The sequence below is a fragment of the Phaenicophaeus curvirostris genome, chromosome 15, assembly GCF_032191515.1.
Source record: "Phaenicophaeus curvirostris isolate KB17595 chromosome 15, BPBGC_Pcur_1.0, whole genome shotgun sequence".
Lineage (NCBI taxonomy): Eukaryota > Metazoa > Chordata > Aves > Cuculiformes > Cuculidae > Phaenicophaeus > Phaenicophaeus curvirostris.
In genome coordinates this window covers 16,498,073-16,523,816 of record NC_091406.1, presented here as the reverse complement: position 1 = coordinate 16,523,816, position 25,744 = coordinate 16,498,073, and the positions used below count along the sequence as shown (strand labels likewise).

The 25,744-nt window shown below is 41.5% G+C and overlaps 1 protein-coding gene across 9 annotated transcripts in view; it reads right to left on the bottom strand.

The window, feature by feature from the left end:
* Positions 1-25,744, bottom strand: part of KCNIP1 (potassium voltage-gated channel interacting protein 1) — a 401,769-nt gene that overhangs the window by 33,354 nt on the left and 342,671 nt on the right. Inside the window, exon 1 of one of the 9 annotated variants that reach the window (XM_069869302.1) lies at positions 22,240-22,447. The exons of the other annotated variants lie outside the window; for them this stretch is intronic. Coding sequence (XP_069725403.1) covers positions 22,240-22,348 — 109 coding nt within the window. The 5' untranslated portion in view covers positions 22,349-22,447. Of the gene's footprint in view, positions 1-22,239; positions 22,448-25,744 lie in introns of those variants that run through there. 9 annotated transcript variants of the gene reach the window in all.

Sequence of the window (25,744 nt, the reverse complement as noted above, 5' to 3'; positions counted from 1 at the left end):
TATATACGGGTATAAACTGGAGAGGGGCAGATTTAGACTAAACATAAGGAAGAATTTCTTCACTGTGAGAGTAGAGAGGTCCTGTCCCAGGTTGCCCAGGGAAGCAGTGGCTGCCCCATCCCTGGAGGTGTTCAAGGCCAGGTTGGATGGGGCTTTGATGTGATCCAGTGGGAGGTGTCCCTGCCCATGGCAGGGGGGTTGGAACTGGATGATCTTTAAGGTCCCTTCCAACCCAAACTATTCTATGATTCTATGTGACAGGCAGCAGCAGAGGGGCAGCCCCAGTCTCCAGTGAGGGACACAAAGCCCTGCATCCCCACCACCAACAATTTTGGAGAAGACTAATTTCTTAGTAATGGGTAACTCCCTTGGCAGAAATTCTTACCACACTTACTCACAGCGTTAATCTAATGGCTTAAACACATTACTGTACTTCTACTATAGTTTAGACCAGTAATTACCACTTGCGAAAAACAAAATTCAGTTGTGGAAGTCTCCCCAACATGTTTTAATAAGGTGTAGATAGCGCAAATAAAGGATGAGGAGGCAGCAATCTCCTCAAAGAGCAGCGTCAAGCCATCGGGCTTAAATGAGTTACCCTAGGCTGGGAAACGCAGGATGAGTCAGGACAGAGACAACACTTTGATTCCAAAGCAGCAAGAGAAAAGAAAAACCAGAAGAACATGACAAGACATAGAACCATGATGCTTTTTCAGAAGAAATATCAGAAACTCTTTGGAGTGCGCTTAATAAATAAAATAGTCACACAAAACTTCTGAGTTATAAATGCAGTAACTGAACTTTTCTTTTTTCTTTTTTTTTTTGAGAAGGTTATTCATCAAAAAACCTCTGATGAGTCAAGACAACACATTACAAATGGACTTATTCTCTCAGAGAAGAATTATTGCTGCCAGTGGATTTTTTCCTCGTTGAAAAGCAAATCAGATACTTCAAGCCCCTGATTTATTACTGCACCGATTTCCATGAACGTTGGTGTGCTCCGGCTTTGAGTTAGAAAAAGACTTTTGGAAGAACAAGATCAATGAATATATAATGTGGGGGAATGAGGCAATTAGAAAGAGTAATTAGTTCAGTGCCTAATTCAAGGACATGTTATTCTTAGCTTGTTCCAGGAAAAATAGAATGATATATTTGTGCATTCAGGGAGGTTTAAAATACTAAGTTGTTTTCCCCCTCAGAGGCACAGGTGGGGTTATGTACCCATGACACTGGCTGCAGAAGTGACATGAGAACATAGCAGACACTTGGAAGATGAAGTCAAATTGACAATGGTGTGAGGCCAAACAATTTAAATTACATAAAACTGTTATAATGAACATTCACAATCCCATACACAGTGCTTATGGTCATGACTGCAGAGGATCACAAAGCTGCATCCTCACCTGAGAATGCTTTATTCTGGACTGTGGCTTTTCACCTGGAGAGGGAGCATTGTGTTTATTATTTTCTCATCCGCAGCCTTGCTGCACCTTCCTGAAGGTGCCCAGCCGCTGCAGGCTGCTGGTGGGAGTCCCCAAAGAGAACTGCAGATATGGAAGACTCCTGCAGCAGCCTGTGAGCTGGGACAACCAAAACACATGGGATCCATCACCGATCAAGGGGCAGATGCTGCTGCAGGCTGGTACTTCCCAGTGGGTGTCCCAGGGTTGTGAGGATGCCAGGAGGGACAAGAAGGTCCCCATATCTGAGCCACCCTTGGGTGCTTGATCTGAGCTCCTAAATATGGCACTGAAGTTGTTTGTTTTGTGGGAGATGACTCTTCCAAATGTTATGTTCCACATTGGGAAACATAACTCAATAAAATCTTGTGTTCCGTCAAATGGAAGGTTTGACTATGATCTAGAAAACCTCATATTAGGAAATCTTTCCAATTTTATTTCTCACAAGTTTCACATTTCATTGTAATACAGGCAGAAGCCATCCCATCTGCACCTTGTTTGTGGTCAGTTTGCCTCAGCCCATTTACAGTGCAGTAGCTCTTAGCAGTTCTCTCTCTGTTAAGTTACCCAGTTCCATAATTTTTTACTTCATTATTGGGGAATGATACAGTGAATGAGCAGAAGCATAATGTATGCATGCTCATAGCCAGGCACCTACACTGGAATTCCACACACCAGAAATTTCAGCGTAAAGAATTTTTTTAAAAAAAATTAGTTGTTATTTTGACTTTAAGTTTCAATTTCTTAAAATCAACTTGTTTGTTCTTAAAATGAAGGATTGAATTTGGGAACAATTTTCCTCCTATAATAGCAGAGAGAACAGCCCAACGCCACCATGTTATGGCAATTCACCTGCACAGAGACTAGGAATAGTACAAATTGTCTTGGTCCAGGCAGACTTCAGGAATGAAACACCACTACTAAATATGCATGCTACAGATCACATCCAAATGAGACTGTATCACTGAAAAGAAATGCTTCTTTCCATTTCACACAACTGGTATTTAAGTTGAGCAGATTGCTTTAAAATGTGAAGTCTAATTAAGCAGAACATAAGTACCAATTAAGCCCTATTTGCACAGAAGAAACTGCTCAAAAAATATTGTTCCAATATAGATTCAGATTTTTCAATAGGACATGAGAAACTTCACCAAAACACATTTGTTCAAGTAAAGTTTTCTGCCAAAATAGAGTATGCAACTGTGGGAGCTGATAGCATCAAACCCGAGTTACAGCCCTAAGAATAGAGCGCTAACAGGGGGCCCGGGTCATGTTTCTGTAGACACATTGTTAGAGGGCAGCACCCACGCTTCATGCATTTCAGTGGATCTGATCTCAGCCCCTACATGGAAGCAGCTGGTAGCGCCTGGATTTCTCATTCATAAAAAATACCAGCATCCTAATTTACACTTTGCCGAGATGCTGAATGAGATGTGGGTCTTCAGAACACAAATATAAATGGACAGTGCCCAAAAAACCCTTCTGCCACAAGCATCTCTTTAAATACAGTCTATAGACTTATTCCTGAACTTAAACACAGAGCTGCTTTTGTACCTGTATATCCATTCAAATTCTTCAACCACATCTTTAACTGTTGTACTCAAGCATTTGGAATGCAGACAGCTATAAATGAAGTACTAGCTTTTATACACATACACCACTGGCCAGGACTAAGGCATTAGCTTGCTGAAAACTCTGTATCCAAATAAATACCAGCTCCTGGTGTTAATTAAAAAATATGAAAAACCCATCAAACTAGACTATTTGGCATGAATAAGACTCCAGTGTAAAAGCAGTAATTGGGTTCAAGACACATAACAGATTTTATTTCCTTACAAGTGATCCTTTCTCCCAGGCCGTACCTGGCCCCTGGTGATGTTCCAAGAGCAGCTATTTCAGTCAGTTCACTCACCCCCCAATTCCTCCCTGTCATCCCAGTTTTTCTTCATCCCTCACTTTCCCCTGCACTCCTACCAAGGAAAATCTTATGAGTTTTTTTCCTACCCCACCCCAGGTTATGGATTACTCTGTGGGCTGTAGAAATAGAGCAATTTCTGAGAAACTATGGATCAATGAAAAGAAACTGGCAGAAGCTCAGTTTATAATTTTGAAAGATTTGTTATCGCGTGCTAATGGTTTGTTTGTAAACAGCAGGCAATTATAGAATCACAGAATGGTTTAGGGTAGAAGGGAGCATAAAGCCCATCCAGTTCCACCCCTGCCATGGGCAGGGACACCTCCCACTGGATCAGGGGCTCCAAGCCCCATCCAACCTGGCCTTGAACACCTCCAGGGATGGGGCAGCCACCACTGCTCTGGGCAACCTGGACCAGCGACTCCCCACCCTCACAGCAAAACATTTCTTCCTAAAATCTCAGCTCAATCTCTCCTCTTTCAGCTGGAAACCATTCCCCTCATCCTATCATTGCACTCCCTAATAAGTAATTATTTAGAACTGAACCATGATAAAGTTAGAAGTTTTAAATTCCACTTCTTTGTGGGTTTTTCTGCTTCTGAAACATATCATTTTTCCAACAGGAATGGGAAGGCCCTGAGGCTTTTGTCTTCCCAGGCTGGGCCTGGCTTTGATCAACCCCCCTAAAAACACTGGCAAATTCAGAGATGTGGTCTGTTTTCAGGAGAGCACCCCTAGAGAGTGATTTGATGCTAATAAACATCAGTGCTTGCAAACACCAGAGCTGTTCTGGTTGACAGTGTCTGAGAACTTCAGCAGGCAGAAAACAAATACACAATTGAGGACATGACCAATGCCAGAATGCAGCTTATTAAATTTTCATGCTGCCTCTGATTACTTTCATTTAGCAACACAGATGTGCAACCAGGATGAGGAGATATCGTGCCCATGAGTACTGGGAAATGGCTGGCAAGACGAGCATGGTTTGGAAGCAGTCACTTAGAGCAAATACCACTCACATGCACGATCAGCTCGCACCCGTGATTTTATTTTAAAGAAGCCATGAAAACATTTTAATATATTAGGCTTCATAATTTTGATTCTTCCAATCTGTTTTAAGGAAGTTGCCTAGTAGTCCACAGATGAATGAGAAATGAAGCTAGGAGAGAGAGCGTTGCTAAGAACAGTTAGAAAAAAAAATTAAAAAAAGAATTATATCCTCACTACATACACAGCCAGGATTAAATTGGAAAGTTTTGTCTGATATGTCATCGATATTTGCTGAGCATCTCTAATCCAGACTATATTAATAAAACCATAACAGAACTCAAGGCAGAAGAACCAGCTTTAGATGGATGTGCCACCATGGGCGAGCTCGTCCCATTACTAGCCCAAGAGCATGTCAAATAAAGATCTGTCTGTGTGGGTGATCCCTTTGGCTCTTTCCCTTTTGATCTGGGCCCCAGCTTTTGGACAGAACTCTCTAACTTCTGCTCTGGGCTCTGACATGAGGATGCCACAGGACCACTGAAGAAGGGAAGAGGTAACCAAGACCTACAGCCCTCATGCTGATAGGAACTCCTGCTCTAGGATCTACCTAGGGAAGCCCAGCCTGTGTGTTCAAGTGCTCGCTCTGACTTATTTTAAGGAAGAAGAAACATTTAACTTAATATATTTGAACTGGAGGGAGTGAAAAATTAAGAAGGAAACATTTCCCTTACTGAATGCTTTGAATTTCATCTTGTAATTTTAATTCTCCTTTTAATCATCTACAAGGAATTTAATAAAGCTTTGGCCTAATCCCAGAATAACAGAAATGGAGAGTTAGAGCTTTGCATGTACAAAGACACACAAAGGGAGCCTCTGCAGCTGGAGCTGGTGTGTGCTGCCAGCTCTGCTCTGGCAGCTGGGAGCCCACCCTGGGGCAGCCTCAGCAGCCTGGAGGTGTGGGGACAGGGCAGTGCTGCCCCTCCAGCCCTTAGGGACAGGTCTGGGAGATTCACTTTTCTCTTTAGCTACTCGTGCCTAAAAACCTGACCTTCTCCCAGAGGAGCACCAAGCCACAGCAGATGCAGCTGGACCCAAAGAGAACCAAGGGGATGCTCTGGGTGCAGCCACCACACCTCACAGCCTGTGTGTACCACAAACTGCTGCTTCGCATCCCAGTTTGGCTGCTGAAAGGGATCATGGACCGCTACAGCGTTGTTGTTAGGAAGCACGGCAGACATAACATGGACAAATGAAGTTTGCTTTCTTCCACAGTGTGAAATCTCATTTTAAGAGAGAAAGGATTAACTGTTTAAGTAGTTAAATTAATTAGGACTTAATCAAGATACATTTGGACATGCATCCTCAATTCAGGGTTCCCATGTGTGGATTTAAGAACCATGGGAGAGGGATTAAGGTAATGTTAATTACGTTCCATTTATGTTGACTATTTAAATAGCTATCCCTTTGCAATTATGAACCTCTCTAACTTAATTTCTTCAAGAAAAGCAGCCTTACCCTGAAATTCTCAAGGATGATCTTCAGCCAAAAGAAATGCCTCCCCCTACAACTGTAAATTTATTGAAGCCAAGTGAAATGATTCTGAATTTCAAAACAGGGCATGTTAGAGTAGCTCTCTGGTGGTTCTTGCAAGTTTTCAAAGCCAAGGAGACAAGCAAGCAAACACAGGTGTGTTTGTGTTTAGATGAGTGATGCTTGGAGTCAGTGAGTAGTGGTTCAGCAACAATGTGAGAAGGTGCAGCACAACTCACGTTTTGAGACTTACTAATAACAACATGTCCATGATAATCTGGCAAAACAGTGAAAAAGAAAAGTGAGTTTTAACATCCCACCAGAGTAAAGCCATTGGGACTGCCCTGGGGCCAGTGCAGGGATGGATGCTCCCTTGAAACCCAGTTCAAACTGCCTGCCTCAGATTACAGTCGTCTTCTTTCCAACCTCAGTGCCCTCTCCCCTCTCTCCTACTGCAGATAGAGGAGCATCTGCTGCAGCTGCACACGTTGCTTTAGGACTGTTCACCTGCTCTCAGGGCCACTGCTAACTCAGGAACTTGCTTCAGAAATGAGAGCAGAAAGCACAGCTGACTGCTCTTTACACACTGTATTAAAAGTGATTTAAAAAAAAAAAAAATCTCTCTACAGGATTCCAAACACTTTTTGTGTAATGATGATCTAAGTTATCATTAATGACATAGTGCAAAGAACTTAAACTTTACTTTGTTTCACACAGAATCATAGAAAAACCAGGTTGGAAGAGACCCACCGGATCATTGAGTCCAACCATTCCTATCAAACACTAAACCATCCCCCTTAGCACCTCGTCCACCCGTCCCTTAAACGCCTCCAGGGAAGGTGACTCAACCCCCTCCCTGGGCAGCCTGTTCCAGTGCCCAATGACCCTTTCTGTGAAAATTTTTTTCCTAATGTCCAGCCTAAATCTCCCCTGGTGGAGCTTGATGCCATTCCCTCTTGTCCTGTCCCCTGTCACTTGGGATAATATGTCTTTAAAATCATAGAATGGTTTGGGTTGGAAGGGGCCTTAAAGCCCATCCAGTTCCAGTCCGCCTGCAATGGGCAGGGACACCTCCTACTGGATCAGTTTGCTCCAAGCCCCATCCAACCCGGCTTTGGACACCTTCAAGAAGGGGATACCCACAATTTCTCTGGGCAAATAAACACAGTTTTCACACTATTTAATTTCTATAATTTAAGGTGGCATGGAGAGGGTAAAAAGAAACCAAAACAACAAACAAACAAAAAAACCCCATCTTATTTTCCTTCCTGCTGCAACGAGAAACCATATTTACTTCACATAAAAAAAAATACCATTATTGATTAGCAGGCAGAAAGCTTCTGGGTATAATAAAAACTGGTACATAAAGCTGCAGTTGCCTGAGAAGATGAGGAATTAACTGTAATGAAACTGGTTTAAAAGAGCCTTATAATATCACTTTAAAAATACAAAAAAGAAGGGAGTGGAAAGAAGAGATAAAGAAGATTTTTTTGTTAAATCACAAAATATTGTCTATTCTTTCTGCTTAATTCTTGTAGAATCAGAATGTCCTGAGTTGGATGATCCACAGGGATCATTGAGTCCAACTCCTGTCCCTACACAGTGAAACCCCAACGTTCACACGGTGTGACTGACAAAAGACAAGTCATCTTCTCATCTTTACATTTAAGATGTATACCTGGAAGGAACATTGTCTTCTCCAACATAAGCTAATACAGCATCTCTTAACAAGCAGCAATTTTTAACAAAGACTTCCTCCTGAATGGAAGATTGAGCGGGTTTTGCTGGTCACCACACAAGCCAGCTAACACAACTAACCTCCTGGTAACTTGTTCCTTGGAGATACAAGAAGCCCAGCTCACAAAGCTTCACTTAGGAAAACAATTCCAGTAACATCTAACAATGAAGTCGTTTCCATTTGCAATGCAGTGGCAAGACTCAAGGAGCAAAACCCATTGAGAAATTCAGTTATGGGGAAACTGTACAATCACACGTGTACTCAAACCTGCACCACAGAGCAAAGAGCAGGGTTGCTCTCTTGCCTAGCTAAGGCAGGGAATGATGCCATTTCACTTAACAAGGTATTACAGGTTCTTACCAGGTGCATTTTCTGGGTATTTTGGTCATCCGAGTCTCAGCATTTGGTAAACAGCTTTGATACAAGTAATACATACACACTGGAAGTCCTCAGTGTGACAACTATTTAATTATTCAAGGTATTAGAAAGCCTTACAGCACTCAGTTTTGGTTACGTTATAAAGGGAAACATTTCGCACTTGAATTAGAGAAGTTATTTGTTTCACATGCAGAACAGATAGTGAGTGGTCGGTGTCTGTAAGCGAAGGCTCCTCAACTGCCCTGTCAGAGAGGCTCTGCAGGCAGATTTTGCTGCGCAGCCTGTACCATAGCACATCCAGCCTGCTGTGTGGCCTCAAGGAGCAAGTTATTCATCTTGACCTTTTTAAAGTATAAAATTCAGGTCACAGAATGTTTATAAAAGCTGAGTTCCTTACTATAAGATGCAACCCAGACTCATACCGCTGGTTTCTTGCTTGGGAGAAGCTAGCCAGAGCTTTGCATTATTGAACTCTCACAGAGGCTCACCTTCTAAGGCTGAAGGATAACTTCACCCTCAAATAAACCTGCTTAGCTTAGTTATTAATTTATAACCAAAACTCAGTAGACAGGATCGCTTATTTTTTCATATTTTTGTTCCTGAAGTAAGCTTTCTCCTTCAGTCTTTCCCAATGGAAAAATGCTCAGATCCACAGCAGGTAAATAAAAAAAATAAAAGTATGACCCCAGCATATAAATTTCAGCAACATCGCAACTGAAAAAGCTGGTAATAAAGTGTTGAAAGTACAGGTGGGCTTCAGGGAAATAAATCACTACATTGTACTGAACCTTGGTAGATCATACCACAGCACAACACAAGGACTGCATGGCAGGCAGGATTGTATTTAGGTCATGGTTGCAAAGACATCCATTAATCACCACGACCAGCCTGGATGATAACATTCTCCAAGCTGCATTTAATTTTCCAATTCTTTATTAGAAAGAACAGTAGATATTTGTATTTAGTCCACCATTCAGCCCAGATGCGACTACTGATACAGAAACAGCCCAAGCCTGTCACACAGTAACAGTATGAACTGTGACATGTTTTGACACAAGCAAGTCTTTAAGACAGTGGCAAATATAATTCGTAGCTGTTCTGGTTAGAATTTTCTTCCACAGGATCTAAGAGGATGAAACAGAAAACATGGATTCTTAAAGATCTCATCAGAAGTGTGGAGAACAACTCCAAACCATACAGATTGAAATATCATGGGAGTGTTTTTTTTCTTTTTCTAGAGCTCCCTCTGTATCCCATATCTTTGACCGAACTAAGCCAATTCCTTCCTCCAGCATTTCATATTGAACAAAAAGGTTTCACGCTAAACAACTTCAGTTAAACAGCATGCAAAAAGATGTATTCACACCTAGGTCAGCTACTTTTATGTTCTTTCAAAGGCAAACGGCATGAGGCTCCACTTAACTTTGTGCTGCGCACTGTGATCTTCCCGACGCTGGAATCAAAGGTAGCAGAACCTGCACCACTGCTTATACTTTGTATAAGGCTAATTATGTGTCTGTCGCTTCTGTCCTTCAGGAGGCCAAGACAAGCTGCTTGCTTCTTTGTAGAGAGAATTGTTCTCCCTCACAACAATGAAAGAGAAACCTGTTGAGGATGACTGCATAAAGCACATCTTTGACAAGAAATCCTTAAAATGAAAAGCTTCTGAGAGTACTTGGACACAATATTATATATATTAGAGCAATGAAGCTGGTGAAGGGGCTGGAGAGCAGGCCTTATGAGGAACAGCTGAGAGAGCTGGGGGTGTTTAGCCTGGAGAAGAGGAGGCTGAGGGGAGACCTCATTGCTCTCTACAACTACCTGAAAGGAGGTTGTGGAGAGGAGGGAGCTGGGCTCTTCTCCCAAGGGACAGGGGACAGGACAAGAGGGAATGGCCTCAAGCTCCACCAGGGGAGGTTTAGGCTGGACATTAGGAAAAAATTTTTCACAGAAAGGGTCATTGGGCACTGGAACAGGCTGCCCAGGGAGGTGGTTGATTCACCTTCCCTGGAGGTGTTTAAGGGACGGGTGGACGAGGTGCTAAGGGACATGGTTTAGTGTTTGATAGGAATGGTTGGACTCGATGATCCTGTGGGTCTCTTCCAACCTGGTTATTCTATGATTCTATATATTTTCTCTCCTCCCTCCAACCCCCCACACTCACTTTGGCCAGCAGCGTACCGACAATTTGCAATCGTCCTGATTATTTTATGAGGCTGATCCTGTTCTTTTGCATCTCGGTAATCGATGGGCAGAAAGCTGCAGAATTTGAAAATAAACTAACTGGAAGCTTTATTTAAACTTTACTGCCCAGCATCAGATGCAACTTGGTTTTGACCAGCACTACCCCAGATGAATCTCTCTGGCACCTCTCTCAACAGAAAATGAGGATTCATGCGGTATAGAGAGACCTTAAAGGGATAGGTACTCTTCTCACTAATATAAACCACAAACAAGTCAGAAGACTTGAACTAAAGCCAGTGAAATGCAAGGCAGGTTTTAAAATAAAGCCACATCATTTTACAGTTAACCAGAAGCACCGATTCCTATTATTGTTGGCTGAAAGGCAGCAAAATGACAAGTTGGTAATTCCAACACAGGAATCTCCTCTTCCCAGGAGTGCAGCATTGCTGGACCTAAGTGGAGAAGTCACATAGGATTCAAGAGAGATGAAGCCTCCGTGCATGCTCTGTATTTCAAAGTGGTTCTGTAGTCCACAAATGCAGAGCCCTGCACACAGAATCCATTTTCTATGCTATTAACTCTCTTCGAAATTTTATAATGGTGTTAATATTGCAGAGTATTTTGATTTAATTTGGAAGGAGGTACAATTTCAGAGTTGGTGAAATGAATGTCTTATAGCATCTTCCAGACAGCTAATTGGTATGTATACATTATTTACATCATTACAGAATTGTGGGGATATGAATTAACTTTTCAGCAAAAGCAGATAAGAATGTGGGAAGGGTCTGGAACAACATATTTATGTGATCAGTCACTACTAGTCTATATTAACATCATCACACCCTGCTAGAGAACACACTCAGGTTTTCAATCATCTATACATTAACCTAGAACCAAACACTAGCTTCTTTTGTGCCGTGTATAGCCAGCCTGCATAGCTGCTGTGCCTCCTCCACACTTTATTATGTTTCAGTCCCATGAAAAAAGCCTGGATTATCATCTTGCAGCTTAGTGGAAATGTAAAAACATATTTGACACCAACAGAATTAAGATCTTCTGTCTGAAAAGTATTATATGTTGTATGTTTGCACAGATAAGATCCTTTTTATTTTTTTGCCGTTGCTTCTGTGAAACCATCGATGCAAGAGAAAGAAGCACGTAAGCGGTGCTCTGAGAAAACTAAGCTGGCAAGAAATGAAGTAATCAAACTGACAGTCATTATCAAACTATTGTACCTCCAGAACAGGATGAGATGAAAATTAAAATAAGCTTCATTCTGGCTTCAGAGAATTAATCCCCTGAACAACAGGCAAGAAGTTGCATGAGAAATGAGTTCTTCATTACCTGCACCTTGCTGATGGGACTGACTCCATGGCAAGTCACCCCTCAGGAGTAGGCCACAAAGCATTAAAAACCAGGTCTTTTCAAGCCTCACCCTGAATTTCACCTATCAGACAACATGTCAAGTGATATACCCTATCGAAAGGTAGAAATTCACCATAAATAGCTGGAACATTTATATTCTGCTAGTTTATTTGTATTTCTAGACTAGATAAAAGCTGCTTTAGCATGCCCTCAGTGATAGAGTTCTTGTGCCACTCCAATACCTGCTGTTCACGAGGAAGTCACTGCACTAGATATATTAAGATGGACAGAATGCAATATTATACCATCAGTACATGCGCTGTTACCTCCAAACACAACACAACATCAGTGTATTGTTACAGGAGCCTCTACAGCATACAAGCAATTGACCAATTGAAAGGAAGAGAAAAACATCACCCTGCCAGGGTCTCTAAGTAGTGCAAAACCTGAAGCAGCAGAGGAGGCTGAAAGGATCAAAGATATCTGAATTGCTTCCAAAACTGGCTAACATCTCAACCCCTTCAGAAATATTCTGAAGTCTTCTCCAGAGCCAAGTCTGCCCAGAGGAATTTTGCAAGAGAACATTTAGAAATATTTCATGTCACAAGATTACTTCTCTCAGAAAGCTGGCCCGTGCGCTGGTGCTCTCCATCCACACCAGCAACAGCCCATGACTCCCTCCTCTTCAGTTGACAAAGGATATAACTCAGGTTAATGCAGGTGTAACTTGGAAGTCAGACATTCATTCTAACCCCTTGCAAAGTGACAAGCTCTCACTGCAAGAAAACAAAACCCCTCACCATCCAGACAGACTTAGCTTTTAATTTAAAGCATTTTCAACTTGTGTCTCTATCTTGTCAATACATTTCAATCGAATTTATTGGCAAAGATATGCTTCACAGAGGATTGTATCAATCCTCCTCAGCATTAGTAGGTAAGGACATTTGATCTTCATGTTTGTTGACATACTATGCAACTTTGCTGCTGTGATATATTTGAAATGAAAACAAAATCCCCCCCTCCCCTCCAGTTATACTTAAAAACTTTGCTTGAACTTTCAGGAAGATGGGGTTCTTTGATTGCATAGTTTAGGAAACATTGTCCCTGCTAAACAAAATAACCTGCATGGGAAAATGCACAATCCTGCCTGAATCCCCCACCATCCAACTGCTCTTCCATCCCCAAATACATCAGATAGAAGTTTTGAAGAAGAAGGGACAACAAGGACTAAGAGAACAGCAGACCAGGCTCATCAAATATACCCAATCTGATCTGCACTGGTGAGTGACAGACACAATAACATCTGCCATACAGCCCAGCAGCTGGTCAGTAGCATTGGGGAATCTCTAACTTCCATAGTCAACACTTCCACAGGTCATAATTTAAGACTAGCTTTGACAGCTTCTCAGAAATAAGCTTTGCACAAGGACAAATTCATCTTCAATGATGATACCACTCAGTTTAGAAAACACTGCATATGTACTTTTCTTAACCTAGATCAGCTTTTCCTTAAAAATACCCTTCTCCCTGCTGACTGCATTTACCCTCCCTGCAATCTGATGTGGATCCACACCTACACAGGCATTACATAGCATCGTGCATGCTCTGTTTCTGAACTGGGGGGACTATTTTGCTTGCTGTTTTGCAAGGTGGATTTGATCCAGCATGCTACACTCCACAAACCTCTGCAGTTTTGGAGAACACATAAAAGCATTAGATCCTTTTCTTTAAGATAAAACACTTAGATACCTTCACAATGAGGGTGGTGAGGGACTGGCACAGGTTGCCCAGAGCAGTGGTGGCTGCCCCATCCCTGGAGGGGTTCAAGGCCAGGTTGGATGGGGCCTTGGGTAGCCTGATGCAGTGGGAGGTGTCCCTGAACATCACAGAGAGGTTGGAACTGGATGGGCTTTAAGGTCCCTTCCAACCCAAACTATTCTTTGATTCTACGATTCTAAAAATCCTTGCAGTGAAGCTGAGATTATCCATCAAGAAGTTTTATGCAATTCTATTTTAAAATAGTCTACAAAACATTAACATCCTCTCACATCCTTCTACCCAGCAGATAAAAGGATGGATTTACAGAGAGGAGTCTGAAGGGAGAGATGCGACGTGGAGGGGAAGATAGGTAAATAGGTACAAAACTCACGTACCATTGTATTTTTATATACATGGGGATTTAACAGAGGCACAGAAATAATGGAATTATGGTGTGTAATATGTTAAATGCTTTGCTGTGCTACATTGGTATATCTTTTTTGCACACCTACAGTTTTAAAAAAAGGCCCAAGTAGTCCTCTTTGAAGTTATGCTTAGTAAAATAACTAATTAAGATGATTATCTAGCTGATTCATCACTATCAAAGGTATGCACTTTTAAAACCGTTAACAAACTTCTAAGTCAGCTCAACACCGAAGCTTTTCAAAGACTATGGGATAAATCACAATAAGCACTTCCATTTCACAGAGTGGTTTACTTTTGATCTCCTTTCCAGCACTGTCTGTCCCACTGAAAACACGTCCCTTTCTTCTCTTGGCCACCTGAAGCAGAACTGCACAGAGGACACTTCTATACTTTCAGTCGTGCTCTCACCTTCCAGGACACTAACATGCTGTGCTTGGACTTTCTGTTCATGGCACGTATGTTGAATTATTAAGACATGTGATTCAAGCTCTAAACCGGAGGTGGTTGGTACTCTGGTTTTCTGCAGTCCTCCTTCACTCGGTGTCTTGCACCCCTTCATCCTGATGCACCCCCCCTAACCAGAATATGAATGAAAATGAAAATAGCATTTCTAGGAGGCACTGAATACTTGGAGGGAAGTCTCTGGACCAGATTATGTGTTACAGACAAAGTGAACATTTAAGAAAGTCTGTATGGGAAAGAGGACCTGCTAGCAACTTCAATGTTACCTTTTTTATACATGTAGTTTCTGTTGAAACTACAAGTTCTGTAGTCTTGTATCCAAGTAAGCAAAAAGAGCAGATTTTAGTACTAAGCTGCGAGGGTGAGATTGCCTCAGGGCAGAGTCTAAAAGAGCAGAACTTCAGGTTTGGTCACAGGTTCTGTAAAAATGAGTTTTATAATCTTTCTGTAAAAAGGAGAGAGAGATTAACATAAAAGAGGGGGTAGCTTTTCAGATGACCAGAGCTAGTCACAGCATAGCTTTGCTCCTTGAATGCCCGTACTCTGCTGTCCTAGGGACACTGGGGTTCAGAGCTCCGCTAGCCCAATCCCACTGCAAAGGCGCTGGCTGCAGGACAAAACCCTACGAGATTGCAAAATGAGGGAAAACAGTGGCTACAGTAGAAATGGAAACAGTGCATGTTCCCATATTAAATCTGAAAGCTAGGGAAGCATGAAATGAAGAGCATAGGTAAGTTGATGAGCCACAAAAACAATAACAGGCACATGCATGTACAAACATGAGGCAGTTTTACACTGACCCAAAGGGACACACAACAGGGCTGTGAAATGTGGGAAGCCTTATTACAAGGTAAACATAAACAAATACAAAATTACTATTTCAAGAGAAAGGTTAGCAGGAGAGCAGCTATGACAAATATCAAACTATAAGCAGCAGAGGTGCAATATGCTCTGATAAACACACAGCCACGAGTAATTGCAGCTACTAACTGAATCACTCTGCAGATCCAGAGGGCTGAGGCAAAACCTTCTTCTGCTAAAAAAAGTTTCTAGTTGAAAGGCTTGAATTGTTTGTCTGAAAGAGTACTGGACACTAGAAGCTTCATTTTTAGACAAGCAATGGCACAAACAACTCAAACTTAGTTCCTCAGGGAGTGGAATGACTGCAATTAATCCACAATGTCAAAACCTGGAGCTGAGAGAAAAGCCACAGAACATCATGAGTGGTTGTCCAAAACTAGTCCAGAGAGACTCTTTAGGCACTAGCAAATATCACCCGCACTAGGAAATCAGATGATAATGTACAGTGAACAAAATTCACTTCTTCCCCAGCTGGGAGCAGCTTCGGCTGTATCAAGGCTACCAGTCTCCAGGAGCTTCTGCCACAGGCTGATATAATGAGGTCTAGGGGGGCACCTAGCTGTGTGGGAGGGACAATCCTGAAAGCTTAAAGTGCTACAAGCTTCCAGAAGATTTCATTACAGGAAATAATAATTATTTGGAATGTCTTCTTAAAAGCTAAATAGACATAGATTAGAAATGCATATCATGCACTTCCCCCAATATACACAGGAGAGGCACAGGCAAGATATTGAAAAACAGGAACCCTCAAGTTCATTTTGGCTGCACAACCCTAATTCTGCCCCCTCATGGGTAAAGACTATGCTGTGTTGTTTTACCATGTGGACATGAATAACACCCTCATGAAGCAGGACCACACTCAGTATTAAGACTAAGCAGCAGTGGCAGTTTAGGCTTCCTTTTGTAACATGGGACTTTGTCTTGCAAGTTACCAGTGTGTCTAAATGAGCTCAACATTTGAAAGCATGATACACCTCTGCAAACATATGAACATGGTGTTATGGCACATCCCTGGCCAAACAAATAGGTTCTGAACTTGATAACCCACCACAAGTTTATCATTTGGGTTTGTCAAAATACTATTACTGCCATATCTCAGAGTCAGGGTCTCACTGTTTCCAGCGGAACAGCAAATAATTGTATAAACCCACTCAGACCACGATCGCATGAGAAACCTGAGATCTGATGGAGACGTTGGGATTTAATAGTTGCAGTAAGAACTGTAGCCCGAAATATTAATCTACCAAACTAATTCAGTTCCCCACACTCTCATGAACAGCTTCTGCACAGCTTCAGAGCTAAAAGCATTCAAACTCACACTGTCGCAAGATGGAAATGGAGGGGGCTGAGAAGGAAAAGGGGGAGGGCTACCGTGCCCCTCAGTGATTTTCATACAGATGAGAAATGACCCAGGACAGCCTTGTCAAAACATTCCTTGCAGCAAAACTACTGATACCTGTAACATAACTAGGTACATGACTTCTCTTGAGAGGAAAGATGCATACCACCTTGTATGCAAACTACCACATATATAAAAGCAAGAGGAAAGTTTATCAAAGGCTAACAACATCAAAATCTCTGTCCCAGATCAAACTACGCATGTTCTCTATCAGAGCTCATGCTGAACCTTGCATAAAACATCTACCTTTCCTTGCAAAGGGCGGTCCTTAATACATAGAAGATCAACCACAACAGCAGGGCTGGTACATGACTAACTTCAACTGAGGAGCTGGGGAATATATTCATTTCAGTAGCATATCACAACATACTCTGTTCCATTATACAACCAACTGGGATTTTCAAAGGTGCAACTGAAAGATCTTTAAGACTAAAAACTGATCTCCTCAAAATATTAAGGAGCCTTGACTTTAGAAGTTGTAAGTCCCTTTCTTTCCTAGAAAAAAAGTTGTATCAATCCCTGCCAGGAAGGCAGGTAGTGAAATAATGAACCTATTTTCAGGAACTTTCACAGATATTTTATTTTTCACTTTCTTGTGTTTGAATGTAAAGCTGTTTAATTTGCATTGTACTTGTCAGGTCATCTCAGTGAGCAGCACAGTAAGTCAAGGCAGGAGAGCACCATACTAGTACACACTGCAGAAAAACCTGGGAAACAACAAAAATCACATGCAGCAGCAACTGTCATCAGGCACACTGTTTAACAAAAAAAAATGGCAATTAATATTGGTGGGAAGAACAAAAGACAAACTGCATGAAGGAAACCAACAGGAATGGGATCCGACAGCGGGAGCAGCTTAAGTCTGGAAGATGCGGTGCACACGCTCTGGTGCCTGCTACCCTATTGCTTCAGAAAAGATGTACGGTAATTAGAGATTGCTTTTAAATAACACTTCTGATTTGAGTCCTTTGAAGAGTAGGAATAATAGTTATTTTTATCTTCCCTATGAGGTAAAAAAGCAGTGTGAACATAAAAAATGGAAGAACTGCACCAGTGAGGAAAGGAGCTGGACCCTTGTATTTGTGTACGGCTCCACTCTCTGCCAGCAGTGACACTGCTCAGGCGCTTTGGAGAAGCCTCACAGCACAGTGTCCTACACGCAGGCTCCCAAACTGCTGATGTTACCCTGTGGCTGATGGTGGAGGTTCCCACCATTTCTGTCTCTGAACAGGCTGTGAGTGCAGAAAGGGAATATGGGATTTCTGCCTTGGATGAAGAAAAACGCAGACAAGGGGTGGGATAATTGAAAAGAAATCACTGACAAAAATGTAAAGGAAAGTGCTGATTCCGCTGTAATACAGCCTCTCCACCATGCAGTGCTGATGGGCTGAAACCAGCATTTTCAGTCCCTATTACTTCATAGCTGAGCACCTTCACAGGTCACATACCCTGAAGAGGAGATAGATTCCAGGTTTTAGTCTGCTCAAACCTCTTCCCTCTTTTCCACTCTGTAAAAGGGGTTTGTAGTTCCCACACGAAGCTTGAAGAAAGAATACGTTCTCACAGGATGTTTCATATAAGAATATCCCTATTCCACATTTGGATTAATCCATGCTTTTTCAAATTATGATAACCAGCCAGAAGAGACATTTCAGTGCAGGCTGGCTAGTATTTCTATCAGCTGAACAAGAAATATCTTTGTAGAGGTGGGCTCAGGGAGCCAGAGAAGGAGCCCTAGTCTGCCTCCTGTGCAGAACTGATCTCCTCTTTAGAGGCTTTAACCTTTAATACTATTGCTTAAAACCATGCAGTATCTCATTAATCAAATCATTACCAGGAATGATTTGTCTTCAGCTATCCCCAGCCTCAGCGCTTGCACCAGTACCAGAGGCAGTAACAATACAATTTGAGGATGCCATTTACCAGACCATAAACCTTACCTCTTTGTAGCTACTTCGACTGTGAACTCAGGCAGAGCTCCTGCTTCAGGACTCAGCTGGTTTAGTTTCGAACTCAGCTGCTGACAAGTGCAGGCACTACAAACTAGATCTGAGGTCTGGATTACCTTAAGGGCCACTTGAGAGAACAGTAAATGTTTATCCTTTCTCTATATAATTTTGCATACTGGACACACAACAACAACAAAAAAAGTGCACTGAGAAAGGCTGGGAAGCACTTCTAGTGAAGTTTCAGGGAATTGGTTTTAAGACCCCATCTCTGCTGGCAATTGTATTTAAACTGTTTCTCTCAGTGGCAACTGAAACCTACCAGCTGGCAGTGTATTTTTGACATACTGTTGAATTACTGAGACACAACCTTCAAAGTATCTGAGACAGCCGATTTGTAAATTTATTCAATCAAAAAAGATATTTGAATACCTGCTTCTAATCTTCTGACATAAAATAAGTTACTAAAACTAAGGAAAGGAGGCTTTCCTGCATTAAAAGTTAAACTCCTTACAGTATACTTGCTGGTATGTTTTACTGTATTTACTTTTGTGGTTTTGTACCCTGCCATACGTATTACTGAATCAATTCTGACTAGTCCAAAAGCACAATTCATATTTGCTCTGGATCCCTCTAATTTAAAGAAATATGATTTATGAATGCTTCAGGGGTACCTGGAGGATGGATGGATGTTCTGCAAAGAATTTGAGTTAAAGCCAAACTCAAAAAACAAACAGAGTCTGAATTTACTCTTGCTTTACAGAGAAGGTTTTTGGTCTCCAACCATAAGTTAATACAAGGTTTCACCAGATGGTTTCCCAACAGATGCATAATACAGGTAATTGGTTTTGGATGCATTGTTGCACTAAAAAAACCCGATCTTCAACTCCTGGCCCACCCTTTTGGATGTGGTAGTGATGTCCGAGGAGCTGGGGGTGAACCTAATGAGACTGCAGCAGCTCTGTCACAGTACAGAACAGCAGCAAGGATGCAGCCCACAAACATGAAACCCTGAAAGGTAGAGCAGTAAAAGGAGCATGAAGCAACAAGTCATCAACATTTCTATGCCTGTTAGTCACAAAACCCTGCCTCACGCCTGACAGATCTTTTCTCTTCTGCTAAGCAAATTTTGCCTCTTAACTAAACCTAGTCACTATCCCGCCCTCCCGGTTTTAATCAAATAGGAACATTTTAATGATGAATTTGAAGAACACAGTGCAACTGGCAGAGTTCAGATCTCATTGGAGTTCTTCTGAGTTTGAGGGGGTCATTTCACCCAGAGTATCTCTGCCTGTGTTTCAGATGGTACAGCAGAAATCAGAAAAAAATACTCTTTCCTATTGGTTCAATATTCTATTAAAAAAAAATGCTCAACAGTCTTAGTTTGAGATCAAAACGGCCACTAACACCTCTGATTTCAGTCATTTCCAGTCAAACACCCGAATGAACAGGACCTCACCACAAAGTGGAACTTAGCAAACATGCATTAAGCTGCATAATTTCACATTTTCCAAACTGCTGTCTACACTATTTCCCCTCTTCATAATTATTGCTTCTTACATTAGACTAATGAAGAACCAGCACTCAGCTTATTTTTCTCCTTTAAAGAGAACAATGGGACACTGTTTAAGTCTATTTCTTCTAAAGGAGACAGTAATTCTAGTTCTGAGAAGGAATAAGAATATAGCCAATTTCAGTGTCTTATTTTAGTGTTATTTCATAGAGCAGTGAGGAAGCACATGAATTTCTAGATGTTTATAAATAAAAAGCAGTGATCACTTCTGGTGAACGTAAATACATAAAAAATATTTATGTTGCAATACAAGCCCTCACTTTATCTTTCCCTTCATTGCCACACAGCGTATCAAAGAAAACAGTTTATTGCCACCTTTAAAGATTTCCAAGAGATTGAAAGTCTGCTTCACGCTACATTGATGCTCACCTGCATTATATGTGTAAATAGCAACATTAACCTGAGTAATTCTAAGCATAGGTACAGAGTCAGAAGGGAAAACCCACAAACTCATATAATGAAATGAGCACCAAATAAATCAGGCTCAGAGCAAACTATTTCACAGTCAGAAAAAAAGTATTCCAAGGAAAATTACCCAAAGCTAAAAAGATTTACAGTATCACGCTCCTCTATCCTGTCGGGTAATCCACCAGCAATCAGGAACTGTGTGTGTCAGTAATTTTGACCATGTTCCTTTACAAAGAGTTAAAAGAAAATGCTACACCCTTCTCCACTTGCATGGATTGAACGATTGACTGATGACTGCAAACAAAACAATCAAGGCTCTTCAGTGACTACAAGTTGGGACTTTTTGCTCAATTCATCTCCGAACAGACAGCATCGAGTATTTGACTTTGCTGGGGAAACACTGGGGAGACTCATCTCGGGAAAGTGATTGCTTTGGAAAGAGCAGACATGCAAACCAGAGCAATTAGGTCTAGAAAGAAGGTATAAAATGTTCTTGCAGTTAAGCAGGTAACAAAGCATTTGCCTCAGCCTTTGACTTGGCAGCTTGTTTTTAAGGTGAACGCTTCTATTGCCATTATTTGAAATTAGCTGTCATTGTCAGAGATCTTAGTTTATTTATAATTATATAATTGAAGCCCCAGTGACACTCCAGGAGTAAACTAAAAGCTCCCACGACATTCAGTTTATGAGGAATATCAGCATTCATGTAATGACAAACATGTGCCAATTTACATCTTTTCTTAGTCTAAATGAAACAACTCTCTTATTGAGGCCATTTTTCATATTTGTTCCTAACCGTGCAGAAGGATTTCTTGAATTATGTGACAGCACTGATTTTACAGTAGTAGAGTTAAAATTCCATCTGCTTTTTTTACTTAATGTTATCCAGTAAAAAAAAAATCAGTATATAAATTTCCTCCACTTTTATTCAAACTTTCATCAGCCCTAGCTAACCCATATTTTAAAGATAATATGTGTTTATGCTAATATTTTATCACTGCTCTTTCCTTCACTAGATAAACTTGGTACAGTTAGTGATCAAACCAAGAATACTCTTAGTGGGGGACACATGGTTGTACTATTGTTTTTAAAAAATACCTGATTTTCTTCATCAAGAAGTTATTTTCTTTCAAAACTCAGTGATATCTACATCTCTTTAGGAAAAGATAACACAAGCCCCCAAACCTTGCTTAATTGTTAAACACATACTTTAATCAGCCGAGAAAAACCTTAAGAAAAGGGGTTCCTAACATTGGTAATATTGGAGATCAAACCCTCCAGTTCAATGTACGAAGACAGAAATATTTCTCCCTAGGTTATTTTTGCTGCTGGCCACTTCCCTGAAGTGTTTGGAATAGCAAACACAGAGGAGCTCTGTTTTATTCGCATTCATTCCATCACATCTTTTATCTGCAAATGTCACAACAGAACTACTTTAAGTAGCCATATGAAACCATGCACCTAATTATCAGCTGCATTTCCATTATTCCAAGAGAGACTTTCCTTTTTCCAGACTGGTGCTAATTTATTTTCAAGAGAGAAAAAGAATTAACAAAAACTACAAATAAGAAAATTTGATAAAATAATACATAAGGCAAAAACCCACACACAGCTTCAGATTCTCTCTGGCTAGAGTAACACACCAACAGCAAATAATAGCACTCAGTAAAGCAGAAAGCGTAATTCTCTCCTCACAGCCTGTTATGATTCTTAATAAAGACGAAGACAATATTGAGAATCAGTGCAGTGACAGACAATGCTTCTTTCCCCGCAGCCCACGGTGACTTTACTGAAACAGATTTAAACACAAGTAAACAGGAGCTGGAAAACTTGGAAGTTCTCTTACCATCTGACAAGTCAATTAGCCCAAGGTAGTGCAAAAGTTTCAGAGAGGAGCACACCACCACCACAATCCCTAAAGTCTGGAGCCCCTCCGACTCGCCTTTAGTCCACATCCTTTAAGGCACCACACGGCTACTACTGATGTGTCTGCAAACAACTGGCCGGCATCTACAGCTGAGAAATCCTCTGTTTGAAGCTTTTCTTCCTGCTGCTCAGCTAAAAGCACAGCACATTTCCCTCTCCCCGTCTCTCTCATTCTCACGCTCCCTCTGTTTCTCAACCTCTCCCCCTACTTCTAGTGCTCCTCTTCCCCCCTCTCTTGCACTTGCTTTTTTTTTTTTTTTAATAACATGCAAGCAATTTCTGCATTTAACTGTAAATCTATGGTTTTATTTTCTTTCCCTTCAGGGCAATTCTCTCAAGAGTTTGTTCTGCCCCTAAACAACTTAGTGCTGTGCTGCCAACCTCAGCAACATCTCACACAAGGCTTTTTAATATATCTGTGACACCAGTCAATTTTTGCATTTGGGATTTTCTCAGTAATCTTGCCGATGCAGATGCTCCTTGTCAATGCCTCTTCTGTACAGCATAAGAGAATACGGCACATTGTAGGGGAGGGAAAGAAAGGTCTTTTCCTTTAATCCTTCTCCCCCGCCACCCAACATGCTGGGAGATACATGAATGCACTCCCCACATACATGTATATGCCCGATCACAGCCCAGGACCTACACAATAATAATGTGAAAGCAACAACTCCAAACTCCATTCCTCTGGGGTAAGTGCTGGGCAGCAAAGACTGCATTTTGCTGGTGTTTAATATTTACCCAGACATCAGCATGGACCAGTGCTGGCTTGGAACAAGCACCCTTTGCAGGCAGCTAAGGAAGATGGATGCACTTTACACTTGTTCATCTTTGTAATATTTCACGAGGCTGCTGGCACAGGGTAGCACGGTGGGTTGCTCTCAAGTTAGAGTCAATTACCTTCATCCCCATTACCAACACAGATGAGTAAACAATTGACAGGTTGAGTATTTTATTGGGACGGCAGGTACAAGATTGCAATGCCAGTAAAAGCCAGATTTTTCAAGTGCTCTATCAGTGGAAGATGCTGGCATGCCTGATGTGGATGATCATGAAAACATAGATAGTCAATGCCATTTATTTTATGGGACAAAAGGCTGTAATCTTCCTCATGCTGTTCCTACACTTCCACCCTGTTCCAGGCAAGCTGCAGCTCCAATTCCTCAGAGTCCCAAATGCACAGGGCAGGCTGGCTTTCACCCTGCCACTCTGCTCCCATAAGCTCTTCTGATGCTGCCTCTACCTTAAACCACTGCTGAACAATCACATCAGGTGCAGAACCTCAAAGGGATTTTCTACATCACATCAACTAACTAATGCACTTGAATTGCTTAGAGATGTTCCTATTAAAGCCAGGTTGGAGGTGCTGAGTACTCACACATACTTGAGTGATCAAGTCAACAAATAACAAACACTAATGGAATTTGAGCTTTTTTTTCTGTATGCAGGTGGCCAAGAAAACAATCACATTTGCAAATGTGTTATACACAAAGGCCCTGTCATTGGCACCTACCCATCCAGAGCTCAGTGCTGTTATATGAAAGCCATCCCTACTGATGAATACTTTGGAACAAAAGATGGTGGGTTTTTTGTACTCTGTAGCATCTGCCACATTAGGTTTTCATTGCCTTGGCTCTACAACTGGCTGTGATACCACATTATGGTTCGTATTTCTCAGATTTGCATATTCAGCTCTAAAATTATTAAGGAATTGAAATCACTGCACTGTTAAATCTCTCCTAGAAAAGGGGAGGAACATTTGAAGACCAAAATAAACAGACCTCAAAATATTTAGCTACTTTCTTGTTTTGTCGTATCCTGTTTCCGTTACAAAACCGCAAACACTGCTACCACTAGGAGAACATCCATTCAGCCAACAAAAATCCCCTCTCCATCACATCAGATTTTGTCAGGCATATTGACCATAAAAATAATCAGGTTCCTTCCTACCCACAGAAGAAATGTTTAACATATTTTCTGACTGCCTGGTAGACTGTTTTCTCAGGCCTCCAAATTAAGAGATCTTGAAGAGCATACAGAATGAAAAAGCATATCTCACCCACTCATTCCCAGGCACGTTACTACTTCAATACGCATCTAACCACAAAGTTTCTTCCCCGTAATGCATGAAACTCTTGAATCTGCCAATTACTGCAAAGATGTAAAACTAAAAAATGATGATTTGATTAGCAATGATGCTCACAAAGCCTGGCTTCCTACAGGTATGCCTTGCAATTCTGCAGTTCTCCCACTGTGATGTCCCACCCCTACATATTTCAACATTCTGCAGCAGCACCTCAGCAAGTGGCAAGGGGAAGGGCATGGAAACTGGTAGTTCCATTTTTCATGTTACTGCAATTTATGCCAAATCTGACATTTTTTTTTACTCTTTAGGTGTTTCTGACATAAGAAACTGCAAAAGAACATTTGGTTTCAGACCCTAGAGTCCTTATAGCATGAGGACCTCATGTAAGTCAGAAGCTTTGAATGTACTAGAAAGTATATTTACTGATGTCAAAGCCTAACCATGATTACTCAAGGCTGACTGAGTTTTTAGACAGGCTTGGAGGGAATGCTGAAGGAGTATCTTCTCCATTCAGGACCTTCAGCCTGGTTTGGGATCACTTTGCAGCCAGCAGCTCTTGCTGGATGCTGCTGCTTCTCCCTCATTTCCCAAAACTTCCCTCCTTCCAGTCATTTAGCTCATGCTTCATTTGCTCGTGACTGCCCCAAGAGCTGAGCTGGGATACTTTGTTAGGGACATGTTGGTGTCACTTGGTGCTAATTTTCTATGGAAATTACTGCTAGCTGCCTAACAGACAGAGCACCAGATCCCTCCATCCATCCAGCTTGGAAGCTGCGCACTGACCTGTCATTATGGCACACAATAACTACAACAAATAGGCTTTTTCCTGCTATTTAAACATTCAAATCATCAGGAGTGACTGACTAGAGGAGTTGGCTATGGATGCCTTACAGGTGGCAAATCATAGAATCACAGAATCATAGAATGGGCAGAGACACCTCCCACTGGATCAGGGGCTCCAAGCCCCATCCAACCTGGCCTTGAACCCCTCCAGGGATGGAGCAGCCACAACTTCCCTGAGCAACCTGGTCCAGGGCCTCCCCACTCTCATGGTGAAGAAATTCTTCCTTATGTCTAGTCTAAAACTAATTTAAGTAAAAGACAGCATCCCTACTCAAAATCTTTCTCTCCCAGCTTGGCCCATTAGTTACAGTAACACTCCTTTTTTACTGTGGTCTTGAGCTAACAAGAAAAAGTGGTTCTGTGATTTAAACTAGATAAAGCCTAGTCATTTTAATTCTCCAAGTGAAATCTGCACAGAAATAGAGGATCATAAAATCTTAATGAGAGGCAGAAAAATTAATCAAGAGTTTATTAGGTATTTAATTTGACTAACTCC